Here is a 16,371-nt window from a genome sequence, read left to right as displayed (position 1 = left end):
ATCCGGTTTCCTCGCATGGGGGATGGCCCATTTAATCAGTGGAACATCCTCAGGATGGATTATGATCATTTTCAAAGTGGGGCGACCTTATGCACTTCTCAGATATCCCAAACACCATCCAAGTTGACATGCGTGTCTACCGGACTAGAATAACTCACAAATATAAAATGCTTGACCAGATTCAATAAACCAGAACTCGTGCAACCACGTTCCTACAAAATTCCAAAAGACGATGAAAAGAAAGCAAGGGTCGTGGGCACCACATACACCAAAGCATAGACCTTCACCTCTCCTTTTAAGCTATCTTCCGTTGCAACCATAGCCCTTCACCTGCGCCATGGCTACACTCACCTTTCATTTGATCCTCTCTTGTGTGCTCGTATGGTGGGCCTTTCAGGCCTACTCACTGGACTTACCCAAGACTTCAACCTACTATGGAAGCAACCTGTGGCCCACCTATGGGACGAAAGTCATGAACAAGATCGATGGTTGTTGGCGGTCGGACCCCAACTGGGCATCGAACCGTCGTGCCTTGGCTGACTGTGCTGTGGGCTTCGGCAAGGATGTGCTGGGTGGGAAATACGGAGCGATCTACGTCGTGACCGACCCATCTGATGATCCCATTAATCCCAAGCCTGGGACGCTTCGCTATGGCGCCATCCAAACACAGCCATTGTGGATAATATTCAAGAAGAACATGCTCATTACACTTGAGAACGAGCTCATGGTGAACAGTTTCAAGACAATAGATGGACGTGGGGCCAACGTGGAGATTGCTTATGGACCGTGCATTACAGTGGCAGGTGTGAGCCATGTCATCATCCATGGGCTGAATATTCATGATTGCAAGCCTGGAAAACCTGGCCTTGTTCGTAGCACCCCGACGCACTTGGGCCGTCGGCAAGGGTCTGATGGGGATGCAATCAGCATCTTCGCATCATCACATATTTGGGTGGACCATTGTTCTCTGTCCCACTCAACCGATGGCCTGATCGACGTCATCCACGCTTCCACTGCCCTGACCATCTCTAACAACTACTTCTCCAACCATGACAAGGTATGACCATGATCATCTTCTTCGCCCCACATGCCCATGTACAGATGATCCAGGCCTTTCATTGGATGTGCCCCACCATCAACGGAAGACTGTAGAAAATTGCACTGAATGTAGAAAATTAATCGCATCGAACAGACAATCCTGGTTACATTGGACATGCTATTCTAGACCATCCATTTTGAAAGTTTTTAATCCCATAAGATTTCCCAACCGATGCTATTTTCACACATCGCCCATCTACTGAAGGTTCCATGTGATGTATGGTTCAGATCATCTGTTCATACAGCTCAGTGAGCTCCATTCATCGATCAATTGATCGATCAAGCAAAGGATCGAAGTGGGCCACCCTTCTTAATATTTGATTAGAGAGTGCTTAAGGTTTTAACGGTCACATTTGCAGGTGATGTTGCTAGGGCATAACGACAATTACGCGGCCGACAAAGTTATGAAAATTACAGTCGTCTTCAATCATTTTGGTCCAGGTTGCATAGAGAGAATGCCAAGGTTAGAGTGCATTGATTTAAAACTCAGAGACTCGAGCTGACTCATCCAGTCTCGAGTTGAGTCATGACTCAACTGTCAGTGGTGAATCAGCCCGACTCACTGAAGTGTCTGGTGACTCGCCTTGTTTTTACTCTTTCATGCATGCATTGCATTCTTATATTTCTTCTATTCTAATCAAATGCATGCAGAGTTCGGTTCGGGTATGCGCATGTCGCAAACAATCGCTACGACGAGTGGGAGATGTATGCCATAGGTGGGAGCGCTAATCCGACCATCTTAAGCGAAGGCAATTACTTTGATGCTTCTAACAATCGTTCCTCGAAGGAGGTAAAATCAGCCTACATTTCAACCTTCATATGTTTGCAATATCTCAGCCATTAATATGGAGGGTGCTTTGGTACATAGTCATTGGGGTGCATACAAACCGGTAGAACCGGTTAATCGGACCTGAACCGACTAGACTGCACGGTTTGGTCTGGTCTAAAGTGCATCGGTTCCGGTTTTAGTTTCGACAATCAAAGAACCAATTAGTTTGGTTCAGTTCTCGGTTTGGAGTTATATAGAACCGAACCTGACCGTAAAACCCGAACCCCTTGGTCCATAAATATTAAAATTTTTTTTTAAAAAAAAACATAAAAAAAACTAAACCATTCATTAAATGAATCACGACACAAATAGACATTGGCTGCAAAAATCATTTTGGGAACACGAAAGTGTCATAAAAACAAACCATGACTAGATTACTCTTTGTGAAAATTTCCAGTAGAGGAGCTTGGGCTGCATTATAAAAAAATAAAATAAAATCATAAAATTGGACTGTATTATAAAAACAAACTATGCCATTAGGCTAGATTATAAAAAGTCCATAATCATAGAACCAAACTGTTTTTTTACGGTCTGGTTCCAATTCGGTTCTAAGGTGCAAATGGTCCAGCTCCAGTTCTAGTTTTTCCGAAAATATTGGGAATGGTTCAGTTCCAGTTTCACCCCAGAATCGGACTGAACTGAACTGAACCATGTGCACCCCTAATTAATAGCCATGATGCCTCACCAGATGACTGGCTTAGATTACTGAAAGATGGGCCCCAACAGTAGCATTGCTGCAGGGTCCATCCTCTTCTATGAATTCACATTCTCTGCTCCATGTGTCAAGGTAACTAAGCGGGAGAGCAGCGGGTGGAAGAACTGGAAATGGAGATCTTCGATGGACATGTTCTTAAACGGCGCCTACTTCATTCAATCTGGTTGGGGGAGCGCAGCCCCGGGCTACTCCTCGTCTCAATCATTCACTGCTGCACAAGGGTCGATGGCGCCTACTCTCACAGCCGATGCCGGCACACTCCAATGTTGGGCTACAAGACCTTGTATAAGTTAGTATTTTGTTGCAATCTTGTATAATCATGCAAGCTGAACTTCTCATGAGCATTACGTGCTATTTTCTTCTTCATACGCGGCCGTCATTAGTCAATAATAATGAGATTGGCATGTCTTTAATTTGCATTTTAATCTTGTTAAGAGAGAATAACGTGTAATTAAAACCGTAATATGTGATCAAGGAAAATAACTCAATGCTTTCAGCGCACTCTAATTAGTGAGCATTGTTGCATTGGGACATGGTCCAGTCACCCTATTTTGCATTAATTGGGACATGGTCCAATCAATCCATAAATAAGAGTCTATTTTTAAATATCTATTTATAAATCAGAATCTACTTTTAAAATATTTTAAAATATTTTTTTACTTTTTTTTTGGTCATCTTAGTCATATTCTTACTCTATAGTCTATGGTAGGAATACATATGAGATAATATATTTTGTAATTTTTTTTTAAAAATGCTCTTTTCTTTTTCTCTTTAAAACCCCTTTCAACATTTTCTCTCATCCTCGATCTCCTTGGAAACTCTCTCATTCCTCTTGAAGGTTCTCTTGCTCTCTCCTCTCTACCCTTCTCTTTTTACTTGTGCGCAGCTATGCATGATGGTGTGGTTGGTGGTTGTGCAGCTGATGTGAGAAGATGCGCTAGCTTGCGCTTGTGTCATCTTTCTTGTTGCATTTGTGCTTGTGTGCATCTATGCTTGTGTCCTCTTCTTTGTGTCTCCTCTCCCCTTGTTGTTCTCTCCCTCTCTCCTCCGTCGGTGCATACTCTCCATTCCGTCATTATCTCATAGATTGTTTTATTTGTGAGTTTTTTTCTTTTTCAGTGCGGAGATGTTAGAAGCAGGCCTCTACACAATCATCTATAATAGAGATCTTCTCACTGGATAACATAAAGAAGCTTTTGCAAAATCTAGAAAAACAAATTACGCCAACATCTGTAATAGAGATTTTCTCATACAAACTTTCCAAAAGAAAGGAGACAAATTAACTCATATCCTTATTGTACCATTATGAAAATCTTCCATCTAACCAAACAAGAACCCATGCTACAATTATAAAGAAGACTAAATGTCCAAATACAAGCACCAGAGATTTGTTTTGAGAGTGCTTCTTGATAAGGGAGAATCGAATGATTCTCCATGATATTTCCAAATATCATGGAGAATCATTCGATTCTCCCTTATCACTACTTATCTCCATAATCAGCCGAATGCACTTTAAAAGTTGACCTAAAACCTTTTTTTGCCCAACTTTTTGTAATAAAAGGAACACCATTTCGGGCAGCCCCTGGCTTCAAAAGGGGCCAAGGGCCGCCTATCATGTACCCCAGCTCGGAAATGCCTACAACACCACCCCACCAAGCCCTAACTCTCTCTAATGGCTCCCAGCCCCACGCAATCTAGAAAGAGGTTCCCCTAGCGACGTGGGGGAGATCCAAAGGCGACAGAAAAATCTGATGCCCTTGGGTCTTGTTACTCAAACGAGTCAGGCCATCTGCTATCTTGTTGGCTTCCCTTAGAATGTTGACTATAGTGGCCTGGGCCTCCTGCTTGAGCGAATATACCTTGGCCCACCAATACCAAATTATCTTCATCTAGAGGGGGATTCTTTGTTTAGAATCTTCATAACTACTTTTTTCTTTATATATATATATATATATATAATTTATTATTATTACTTTTATACACGCACACACACCACCGCACACTCACGCCGTTAGAGGTGGGCATCGAGCCGAGTCGAGTCAAGGTGGGCCAAGCTTAGCTTGGCTTGTCCATGATGTACTCGAGTTTGAGCTCGTGCTCAAGCTTGGCCTCGAGCTCAACATTGAAGCTTGGATTGTTTGCCAAAGCTGTCGAGTCGAGTTCGAGTCGAGCTAGTGGTTCGAGTCGAGTTGAGTTTACCTCGAGTCGAGCTCGAGCTTGTTGGGTGAGAGAGTAATGGATTCTGTTCTTGATCCTCCTCCATTGATGAAAAATTCAAAAATCTTAAAAGAATCAAAGCAAAAACCCATGAAAAAACCAAATAAAGCTTCGAATTGGATGAGGAAACCTGTAAGAACCAATCTGTTCTTGATCTTCTTCCACCGGCATAAATCCAAGTACTAGAAACGAAACAGAGTAGAACACAGATTAGAAATCCAAGTAAAGAGCTCTAGTCATTTAGATCATTAGATTTTCGTAAAGCTCTAACAAACCTGAGAAGAACCCATCTCGAATTTCTTGGGTTTCTTGCCTAAGAAGTAGATGTCAAGAGATTGAAATTATATTATTGTGGAGCTGAAATGAAAACTGGTGGTGGTTGGGGCAGGCGTGCGGTTGGCAGTGGGTAGAGAAAGAGAAGAAAGGGAAAGGAAAGGGGGTGCGTGCGGTCAGGTAAAGACTCTAGGGTTTGTTTTTTATTTTTTTATTTTTAAGTTTAAACTTAAAACTTATATTAATATAATATATATATATATATATATATATATATATATATATAATATTTAATGTTTAATATATTTATTAATCGAGTCGAGTCGAGTTCAAGTCGAGTCAAGTTGAAATGCCCCCTGGTTGAACTTGGCTTGAACTCACCTCGAGTTTCAAATAATTAGCTTGGCTCGGATCGAATCAGTCATTCAAGCCGAGTCAATCCGAACTGACTTGAGCCGAGTCGAGCGAGCTTTTCGAGCTAGCTTGACTCGTGAACAGCCCCTACACACCGTAGTGGAATTTCACCACCTATGGGTACTTGAACCCTCGACAAAGTGTTGAAACCACCGGAGTAAGAGTAAGGACCTGAATCTTCATAACTACATGTGAATCACTGATTAGAATCTTCGATTGCATGCCATGAGTTGTTTGGATTGAGGTAATGTAAGGGCTGTTTCGATTAGGGTAAATTAAGGGCCTGTTTGATTTACCGGTTCAACTGTAATTACCATGTAAATGGGTAATAATTATTTACCTATGAATTATCCATCTTTACCAACTTGCTTTTTAACACTTAAATGGAGAAATTTATGAAATCAATGTAGGGCCCATCATGATATATGCGACTTATCCACACCACTCATTTGTTATGTCGGCTGAATTTAGGACATGAGATAAAAATTGAGGCAGATCAAAATCTCAGGTAGACCACACCACGGGAAATAGTAGGAATCGAATGCCTACCATTAAAAACTTGTTAGGGCCCTTAAAAGTTTTGGATCAAGCTGATATTTGTGTTTTCCCTTTGTCCATGTCTGTGTAACCCTATGAATGGGTTAGATGATGAAAAAACTTCAATGTGGGCCTAGCGAAGGAAATAGCTTTAAACGTCGCATGAATTAAGGCCAATGTTTCCTTTCGTGTGGGCCATTTGGGCATTGGATCTGCCTCACTTTTTGGCTCATGCCTCAAAAGGTTCTAATAAAATAGATGGACGGTGCGGATATATAATATACATTTCGGTGGGGACCACAGAATTAAGTCAACACTTTTGTATCAATTTTCGAGGTGGAATTACTCTCACATTTTCAAACAAGGGGAAAAGGTAATAATTACTTATTTACCATGATTTACATGTATCATGGAAAATCAAATTTCCAATGGAGACTTCTTTGATTGAGAGCTTCTTCGATTAAGGTAATTTAAGGGTTATTTCAATTGCGGTAATTTAAGGGTTGTTGAATTTGGGGGTTGTTTTCATTGGGGGTAATTGTAGGGCTCTTTTAATTGGAGTTTCTTTTGATTGGAGTAATTTAAGAGCTTTCTGTATTGGGATAATGTAAAGGCTGATCTGATTGAGGACTATTTCGATTAGGATTTAGATTAAAGGCTATTTTGATTAGGGTAATAATGTATGAGCCATGTAAAGGTCGTTTAAAATTTTAAAGGCTTTTAGGATTGGGAGTTGTTTTGATTGGAGTAATTTAAGAGCCTTTTGAATTGGGATAATGTAAGAGTTGATTTGATTGGGGGTTGTTTGGATTACAGTAATTTAAGGGCTGTCTGGATTAGGGTAATGTTAGGGTTGTTTCTATGGGAGTAATGTAAGTGTTGTTTTGATTAGGGTATATATAAATATTATGGTTGTTAAAATAATTATGGGTTGTTTGGATTAGGATAATATATAGGATGTTTCTATATGCGGATGGTTTAGATTGTGGGTTGTTTGGATTTTGGAAATAGTGTTTTGTGTGTGTGTGTGTGTGTGTGTGTGTTATAAAATGTTTGAAACACAAATTTTAACCGGTGAGTAAAGCATGCTACCTTTCCGGCATAAATAGTTCATCCACATTTTTCTAGATAAATACCAACTGAATAGCCATGAATATTGTATTTAAGTACTGTAATATTGTTAACATGTAAATACAATTGATGAAAAAAATTATTAATGAATGTTTGTTTAATACTAAGTGTGTTAGTTTTGGTATTAGCTAGTTTTAGAGTTAGTATCCAGAAATACCAATCTACACCTTGATCCATTGGCCAGTGGATGTGATGGATTCGATCACAGTTGTTGATCTTAATGACCTTGGGTCCTTTTGGACATGTGTTATATGTCTCGGATTGATAGATATAGTGTTACCTTAACTTTATTCTTTATGGGTTGTATTAAGATAACACAATATACTATCCTCTAGTCCTTAAGAATGTGAGATTGGACACGGAGGTCACTATTGATGACAAAATTTGGACCACCCTCCACTCCACCCGATGTACCTCTGAGGAATCCTGGTCCTGCGCAGAAAGGTTAGCAAAGGAGACCCTGGCTAAGCCGAGGGACCCTCCGATGCCTAAGTCAGGACAGAGGAATCTGGGTCTAAGTTGAAACGTAGCAAGAAGTGCAAGATGTTCCATCCCTGTAGCAATAGGGTCTCACCGTATTTATACCTGACAGTAGGATGATCTGAGCCCCTTATAATCCCGAGGGCTAACGTCATGCTGACTCGATCGGGCGGATGACTACCAGCTCAACTCAGACTATAAGTGCGGACACTGTTCGACGAAGGCTTATAACCACTCTGATTGAGACCTTATCTGCCAGAAGGTCCAAGCCGAGGCTAGGGAGAAACGTGGGCTGAACTTAGAAACTACTATAAGGGGACGTGACCGATTACTCCGCCCGCAGATACGCATGATGCAATGCACGATCGTTGGATCGCGCATGATATCCCCACGATCCGAAAATCTTCCTGATTGAGCGAATCGTGCCGAGATTAACGGACCTAGACCATCCTACTGTCAGGTATAAATACGGTGAGACCCTATTGCTACAGGGACGGAACATCTTGCATTCTCCTGCTACTCTTCAACTTAGACCCAGATTCCCCTGTCCTGACTTAGGTATCGGCCCCGGCTTAGCCAGGGTCTCCTTTGCTAACCTTTCTACGCAGGACCAGGGTTCCTTGGAGGTACATCAGGCGGAGTGGAGGGTGGTCCAAATTTTGTCATTAACATTTTTGGCGCCGTCTGTGGGAAACTGATACAAAAGGTCAGGTTCCTATTCTCAAGGACAATGGCTAGAGGGAAGAAGAAAGCGGTAGCTGCCGAACCGAAGCCGAATGAGCAAACTCGTTCCTCCTCACTATTTCATGCAGAATCAGCCCCGAGGCCTTCCCAGCGTTCTCGCAATCGGGCAAGTAAATATCGCACCATGCAGGGCGAGATACAAGCCCTACGTGACGAGGTGAATAGGATGAAGCAACAACAGGAGCCACAACCACGCCCAGCTCAGGAGAATCCTATTCCTGAAGCAGTCGATCTGGTCGTGGAAACTCACTCTGTGCCGAGAAGTATGATACCCGAGGCACCTCAGCACCCTCAGATGCCTGTTTCAGGGCAGAATCCCCTTCCGACCCAAATCCGAGACTCGGTTCGGAACGATGCCACTCGAGCTCCAACCAACGCTTCAGTCACTTCAGCCCTGGCGTTGACGAATCTCCGCCATCGGCTAGAATGAAAGAGGGGAAAGAGAACTCCGGAGACAGAAAACACCCAAGAAATCATAGCAGAAAACAAGGACCCATGAGAGAAACGGTTCGTGGAGCTCAACAAAAAATTCTTAGCCCTCGAAAAGAAACAACATCTGACGTCAGTCCCTGCCACCGTTCAGGCAATGATGGAAGAGACCGAGCCTCCCTTCACCTCCGAAATCATGAGTGAGGTGATGCCCTAGAGGTTCCGTATACCTCCCGTTATCCAATATTCTGGGCCTGGAGACTCATCCGAGTATGTGGAAGCTTATCGCTCATGGATGCAGATCCAGACAGCAACGGACGCCATGATGTGCCAGGGGTTCTTGATCACGCTTACAGGTTCCGCTCGGAGTTGGTACCGGCAACTCAAACCAAATTCCATCAGTTCTTTCGCGGAGTTGAGTCGACTATTCCTTACCCAATTCATAAGTGGTAAGAGAAGTCAGAAGCCCAACACCCATCTGTTCACTATCAAACAAGATCCGAAGGAGTCATTGAAAGACTCCAACGCCCGTTTTAATGAGGAAGCACTGTTGATAGAAGATTACGATGACAAAATGGCGCTCACTGCTGTGTTCAGCGGGTTAAGAGAAGGAAAATTCACTTTCTCCATTGGGAAGAACCCGCCGAAGACGCTGGTTGAACTAGTCGCCCGAGCTCAAAAATACACCAACGCGGAAGAATTCTCCAATGCCCGTAAAAATGTCTTAGTGCCAGAGATAAATGATAAAGGGAAGAGGCCTAAGAATGGGGAAGCCCAGCCGTCTAATAAGGGGACCGACGACCGCGCCCCTCGCGATCGTCGTCCGAATAGAAGGCCGGAAGAAAATTTTCGTTCCTATACCCCCCTTAACACGTCTGCCAAGTAGATTCTACTAGACATCAGGGGAGAAAAACTGCTAAATTGGCCTGTTTGTATGAGGGCCGACCTGGATCACCGAGACAAGTGTAAGTACTGCTGGTTCCACCGAGATCATGACCACAATACGACCAATTGTGTGGATCTCAAGGATGAGATCGAAACCCTTATTCGGAAGGGACACCTGCGTCGATACACCAAAGAGGGAAAAGCCTCTCGGAAAGAAGGAAGAGAGCGAGAGCAGCCAAATAATATCACGGAAGAGCCCGCTGAAATCCGTACCATCTTCGGAGGTTCGTCTGGTGGAGGAGACTCGAATAGGGCGCGGAAAGCTCATTCCCGGAAGCCTAACCTGGAACGTTACGTTCATTTAACCGAGCCACCCAGTAAGGAACTCTGCGTCAGCCCATGCACTCTAACCTTCACGGAAGAAGACACACACGGAATCCAGCACCCACACGACGATGCCCTGATGGTTACTATGACCATAGCGAACCGTAAGGTATACTGCATCTTGGTTGACACCGGGAGCTCAGCCGACGTGATTTATTTCGAAGCCTTTAAAAGAATAGGGATTTCGAGGTCTCATCTTAGGCCTGTAAAGACCCCACTGCACGGCTTTACCGGGGAAAGAGTGATCTCCGAAGGAGCCATCTCCCTCCTAGTGACTGCGGGAGAAAGACAACATCAAGTCACACTCATGGTAGACTTCCTAGTTGTCAATGTACCATCAGTACACAACGTCATTCTAGGCAGACCTTCTCTCAACGCAATGAGAGCAGTCGTCTCCACGTATCATCTGATGATGAAATTCCCAACCAAGGGCGGAATAGGCTACCTCCGAGGCGATCAGCAAGAAGCTCGGAGATGTTATGCAATGGCAGTAAAGAAATGTTCAATTAAACAAGCACTCACCATCAATATACTGGACCCCAGAGGGCCTGCGGAAGGCTCGTCCATGGAAGACATAGAGAAGGTATCGCTTGACGAAGCCAATCCGAGCAGAACCGTTTAACTCGGGACAGCGTTGAACTCTGAACAATGGCTCAGAATACTAGCCTTCCTACGACAACATAGGGATGTCTTCGCATGGTTCCACCAAGATATGTCCGAAATTTCTCCGGATGTCATAATGCACAGCCTGAACGTGGATCCGGATTAGACCTGTCAAGAAGAAGAGAAGGTCGTTTAACGCCGAATGATATGAAGCAATAGCTGACGAGGTCTCTGTTCTGCTCGATGCCGGATTCATAGTAGAAGTACATTATCCTGACTGGATCGCGAATGTGGTCCTTGTGAAGAAAGCCAACGGAAAGTGGCGGGTCTGCGTGGATTACTCAGACCTGAACAAAGCTTGTCTGAAAGATAGTTTCTCGTTGACTCGGATCGATCAACTAGTGGACAATATGGCCGGTCATGAATTACTCTCATTTTTGGATGCATACTCCAAGTATAACCAGATTGCGATGCATCCCCCAGACAGGCAGAAAACTACCTTTGTCACAAACAAAGGACTCTACTGTTACCGGGTCATGTCATTTGGCCTAAAAAATGTTGGGGCCACATATCAAAGACTGGTCAATCAAATGTTCTCTAAACAGATCGGGCACACAATGGAAGTGTACGTTGATGATATGTTGGTAAAAAGCATTAAGGCAGCCGATCACCTAATGGATCTCGGAGAAACGTTCGCCGTCCTCCGAGAATACCAGATGAAGCTGAATCCCACGAAGTGCACTTTCAGAGTCGACTCAGGAAGATTCCTTGGGTTTCAAGTCAGTCAGAGAGGCATTGAGGCGAACCCCGATAAGATCAAGGCGCTCCTCAACATGAGTTCACGTCGGACTCTAAAGGAAATACAATGCCTCACAGGGCGAGTCGCGGCGCTCGGACGCTTCATATCCAGAGCTATAGATAAATGCCTCCCCTTCTTCCAACAGTTGAGGGGTAATAAGAAGGCAGAGTGAACATCGGGGTGCGAACAAGCCTTCCAACAACTAAAGCAGCATCTGAGATCACTCCCCTTGCTATCCAAACCCAAAGAAGGTGAACCACTGTTCCTCTACCTCGCAGTCTCGGCCTCGGTCATCAGTTCGGCCCTGATCAGGGAGGTCGGGGGTAAGCAACACCCTGTATATTACTTGAGCAAGGCTATGATACCTGCAGAGACGAGATATTCACCCCTGAAAAAGTTGGCACTCTGCCTCATTGTTTCAGCTCGGAGGTTACGTCCATATTTCCGAGCTCATTCCGTAGTTGTGTTGACAGACTCCCCTCTCAGACAAGTTCTTCAGAGGCCCGAGGTGTCAGGTCGGATGACCAAGTGGGCCATGGAACTTGGTGAGTTCAACATCCAGTTTCGTCTGAAGAAAACAATCAAGGACCAAGCGGTGGCCGACTTCATTGCCAAATTCACCACTCCGAGCATGGGAGAGATCAATGCGAAGGTCGAAATAAGTCCACATATCCACCCAGGAGACCAAAAGGAGGTATCGGACCCGGAATGGGTCCTCTATGTGCACGGGTCGTCCAATATCAAAGGGGCCGGCGCCGGAATCGTCCTGATCGCGCCTGATTCCATGATTATCCAATATGCGATCGGGCTTGGATTCAAGGCAAACAATGTGGCTGAATACGAGGCTTTGCTAGCCGGACTCAGGCTGACAGCGAGTCTAGGTGTTCAATCTCTTCAGGTCCGATGCGACTCTCAATTGGTGGTAAACCATATTTCTACCGAGTATGAAGCTAAGGAAACAAGGATAATCGCTTATCTTGACGAGGTGAAGAAATTGATCGAAAGATTTTGGAGTTCCACTGTCCATTAAATTCTGAGAGCGAAAAATTCATGGGCCGATGCCCTAGCATGGCTCGCCTCGACCGCGGAAAGGAAGATTCCATGAGTCATCCCCGTTGAATTTATAGAGCACCCAAGCATCGACAAGGCTGAGAAAGAGGTCAATTTGAGTCATGCCAATCCGAGCTGGATGGACCCGATCTTTAACTACCTCCGGACTGGTGAAGTCCCCTCAGACAAGTTGGAAGCCAAGCGACTGAGGGTCGAGCAGCTCGATATACCATCCTGGATGGTATCCTATACAAAAAAGGGCATTCTCAATCCTACCTCAGGTGTCTCCGGCCTGATGAGGCTGAATATATCATTCGAGAGGTTTACAAAGGAACTGCGGGAACCATTTTGGCAGCTGAGCCTTGGCTCTGAAAATACTCCGATAAGGATATTTTTAGCTGACCATCAAAGAGGACACTAAAGACTATGTTCATAAATGTGACAAATGCCAGCGTTTTGCAGCCGTACTGAGACAACCCGCAGAAGAAATGACTCCCATGAGCAGTCCCTGGCCATTTGCCCAGTGGGGAGTCGACATCATCGGCCCTTTGCCCATAGGGAAAGGATAAGTCAAGTTCGTCATCGTTGTGGTCGACTACTTCACCAAGTGGGCCAAGGCCGAGCTTGTCGCCAAGATCACAAAACAGAAGGTGATTAACTTCGTCTAGAAAAACATTGCCAGTTCAAAATTTCGTGCATCATCGTATCAGACAATGGCCGGCAGTTTGACAACGATAAATTTCGAAGCATGTGTCAAGGACTCGGCATCACAAATGCATACTCTTCTCCTCGACATCCCCAGTCTAATGGACAGGTGGAAGTAATTAATAAAGTTATCAAGCACTATCTCAAGACAAAGTTGGAGAAAGCGAAAGGCAACTGGGCCGAGGAACTTCCATTCGTTCTCTGAGCCTACAGGACTATGGCTTAGTCCTTAATAGGAAAAACTCCGTTCTCACTCTCTTATGGCTCAGAGGCGATGGTGCCAGTCGAAATCGGTCTCCCTACGGCTCAGGTTAAGAATTATCATGAAAATCAGAACTCTGAGCAGATCGCGACCAAGCTGGATTTGCTCGAAGAAATCAAAGATATCTCAAGGCTCCAAGTCGCAGCTCGTCATCAACAAGTCGCGCGATTCTATAATTCAAAAGTCAAGACCAGGCGTTTCCATCCAGGGGACTTGGTCCTTCGCCGGGTGTTCCAGAACACCGCTGAGTCGGGGGATGGAACACTCGGGCCTAACTGGAAAGGGCCTTACCATGTTATCCGATTGACCAAACCAGGTTCTTATCACTTAGAAGATCTCGAGGGTCGTCCGCTCTCCCGCCCCTGGAATGCCGAGCATCTGAAGATTTACTACCCGTGACAAGATAGCCTTCAAGGCCTTTAATAAATATGAGCTTCTAAGCGACAAGCCTTTAAGACTCTCAACAAGTGTACGCCTTCGAGCGACTAGCCCTTAAGGCTCTTAATGAAATTCACCGTTTCCTCTCTACTTAATTAGACTAAGGAAAAGCTGCCTCTCACATGCAGAGGCAGACTCAACGGGCCGATCCCTTAGAGAAGGGGTTAGAGTATGATCTCATGAAAACTCGGCAAGGCATCCCCTCTTAAGTCAAGGGAAAAGCCAAAAGATGACCCGACTCCCCAGGCGTTTGGACTCCAATGATCATGTCATAAAGGCTTAAAAATTCTACGAGATGACATTGGAAGGGGCTAACCGTCAAAGGGTCGGCCATGCCCAGAAGTAAATCGACCTGTCAGCGAATCAGGTCGGTAATCAACAAACAGCAGTCATCATCCGAACACCCTTTCCAAAGGGTAAAAAATTATCATCATCCAAAAAAATTCATACATAGGAAAAAGTTTCAAGTCCACGAAAAAAATACTAAAGATTATACAATCGGAGGTGCTTGGGAGTCGAGGGCTTAGTCCGGGCGGACATCTTCAGAAGGTACCTTTCCGGTGTCTTCAGACAATAAGGGTTCGAGGTTGAGGTCTGGGTATAAACCATGTACCGCCTCAATATAAGCATCGAAACCACAGTTGTAAAACTTGGTGGCTTCGGCGTTCCTTTCCTCTGAGGTCTTGAAGGCATCTACCGCTGCAGCCACTGCTTCAGCCAGGGAGACCTCATCCTGGGCCCGCTGGGCCTCCATTACTTGGGAGACAACTCGGCTTCGTTCTTCTGTCGCTTTAGATCTGGTCCGATCTAGGACTTCGCCTAGTCGAGTAATCTCCTTAGCTAATGAATCCATATGAGCCCTAGCTCGTGCCAGCTCAGCCACTGTCGCACCGCAACGGGCCTCGAGATCACTTACAACCCCTTGCAGCTGGACTCTAGCCTGCCCATCCCGCTCTCTAGCCTTCCCTTCCTCAAGCTGCCGATGCAGCTCGCCCTGCTTAAGTTGGAGGAAATTGGCTTCATCCCGCAAAATCCCTACTTCGGTCTTGAGGGCCTCTGCCTCGGCCTCTCTTTTCCAACTCTTGTGCCCTCTCCCGAGCCGAAAGGAGCTTTGGGACAGACTGAATGAAAATAAAGATAAGCATACGGGTGCAAAAGAAATGGAAACTAAGAAGTAGAAAGGCGACGAAAAATACCATGTAAAAAATGGAAGTCATGTCATTCAAAAAGGAGCTATCCGATCTGTTGAGAAGGCGGGCTATATCCTCCTCTGGGGCATGTTTGGCGGCCCAAGGCATTAGGTAAGACAGGTAGTAGCCTGGTTCAAACCTTCCGCCGCTCGTCCCCACCTGGGCCAAGCCCATGGCTTCCTCAGCCCCGGTTCGACTGCCTACCCAGACTTGGACCTCTGCCCTGAGATCATTCCTGTCGTCAGGAGGAGAAAGCATGTCGTCAGCTATCCGGATAGCCTCCTCTCACTCGGAGGAAGAAGGGACAGTAATACAAAGCTCGGGGGCTAGAAGAGGAACCTCCACGGTAGGGGGGCTGCGGTAGGTGGAGGAGGAAGGGAATGAGTTATAGTCGCAGGAGTCGGAACAATGATTGCTGGAACTTGGGGCCCAGTAGATGTTGCGACTGGTGTCGCAGTAAGAATTGAAGCAGCAGCTGGAGCTGCAAAAATGGGAGCGGGGCCAGAGGGAGGAATGGCCTGCCACTTTCGAGCAGTGGTCTTCGCTTGGGGCTCGGCTTTCAACATTTCTTCAGCCGTAGGAGTGGCTTTCCTCCTCCGAGAACCAGATGCCTTAGCCATACCTGTTAAAAGTGACAGGTCAAATAATCAGGTCTGAGAGTTCAATCCTTGTTGAAAAAAAAACTTACTGAAAGACGTCGGAAGAGGTTGGGACTTGCACAGCCCGCAACAGTGAAGGTTGGTGGCGGTAATCAGGTCCGACCAGGAACGGAGCTCTCCCGATCGCGCCCTGGCCTTAGCTATGCGATTTTTCTGGGCCGAATTAAGGAGAGGTGTGCCCCTTGGGAAATCTACAAAGATAAATATAGCTTCAGTCTGACCAGCATAATAAAGAAGAGTATGAAGAAAGGAGAGAATAATTGGTCAGACCTGGTTTTGAAAATCGGGTGGGAACCCGTGTTGTCAAGGTTCTGAGCTCAGAAACCGGCGCCTCCCATTCGCCCACAGCCTAGAACCATTTACTCTTCCAGTCCTTATTGGAGGACGGAAGATTTGTCACGAGCCTCAACCCCATGTTGTCTTGGGTCGCGAAGTAGTACCATGGTTCTTGACTGTCGTGCTTGACCAAGTATAAACTTATCAACTCCTTAGGGGTCAGCTCCGGGCTCCCGACTTAATGCCAGATAAT

The 16,371-nt window shown here is 45.3% G+C and overlaps 3 protein-coding genes across 3 annotated transcripts; all 3 read left to right on the top strand.

Moving 5' to 3' along the window:
- Nucleotides 1-337: 337 nt before the first annotated feature.
- Nucleotides 338-2,936, top strand: LOC131246980 (putative pectate lyase 2). The gene is made up of 4 exons (XM_058247432.1): nt 338-1,057; nt 1,458-1,561; nt 1,750-1,888; nt 2,715-2,936. Exons 1-4 carry the CDS (start codon nt 338-340, stop codon nt 2,934-2,936), a joined length of 1,185 nt encoding a protein of 394 aa, XP_058103415.1.
- A 6,226-nt stretch (nt 2,937-9,162) lies between these two features.
- Nucleotides 9,163-9,753, top strand: LOC131246979 (uncharacterized). Its single transcript, XM_058247431.1, has one exon. The coding sequence runs from the start codon at nt 9,163-9,165 to the stop codon at nt 9,751-9,753; it is 591 nt and encodes a 196-aa protein (XP_058103414.1).
- Nucleotides 9,754-9,801: 48 nt separating this feature from the next.
- On the top strand, nt 9,802-10,758 carry LOC131246978 (uncharacterized). Its single transcript, XM_058247430.1, has one exon. It carries the CDS (start codon nt 9,802-9,804, stop codon nt 10,756-10,758), a length of 957 nt encoding a protein of 318 aa, XP_058103413.1.
- The last annotated feature ends 5,613 nt before the right edge of the window (nt 10,759-16,371 follow it).

Source organism: Magnolia sinica, chromosome 5, assembly GCF_029962835.1.
Source record: "Magnolia sinica isolate HGM2019 chromosome 5, MsV1, whole genome shotgun sequence".
NCBI lineage: Eukaryota > Viridiplantae > Streptophyta > Magnoliopsida > Magnoliales > Magnoliaceae > Magnolia > Magnolia sinica.
Note: the sequence above shows the minus strand (reverse complement) of the source record. Positions and strands in the feature narration are given on the sequence as shown.

Coding starts and splice junctions, on each gene's coding strand:
- LOC131246980 (XM_058247432.1), top strand. CDS start 338: ATGGCTACACTCACCTTTCATTTGATCCTCTCTTGTGTGCTCGTATGG. Junction 1,058..1,457: donor ACTTCTCCAACCATGACAAG/GTATGACCATGA, acceptor TCACATTTGCAG/GTGATGTTGCTAGGGCATAA. Junction 1,562..1,749: donor TGCATAGAGAGAATGCCAAG/GTTAGAGTGCAT, acceptor AAATGCATGCAG/AGTTCGGTTCGGGTATGCGC.
- LOC131246979 (XM_058247431.1), top strand. CDS start 9,163: ATGCAGATCCAGACAGCAACGGACGCCATGATGTGCCAGGGGTTCTTG.
- LOC131246978 (XM_058247430.1), top strand. CDS start 9,802: ATGAGGGCCGACCTGGATCACCGAGACAAGTGTAAGTACTGCTGGTTC.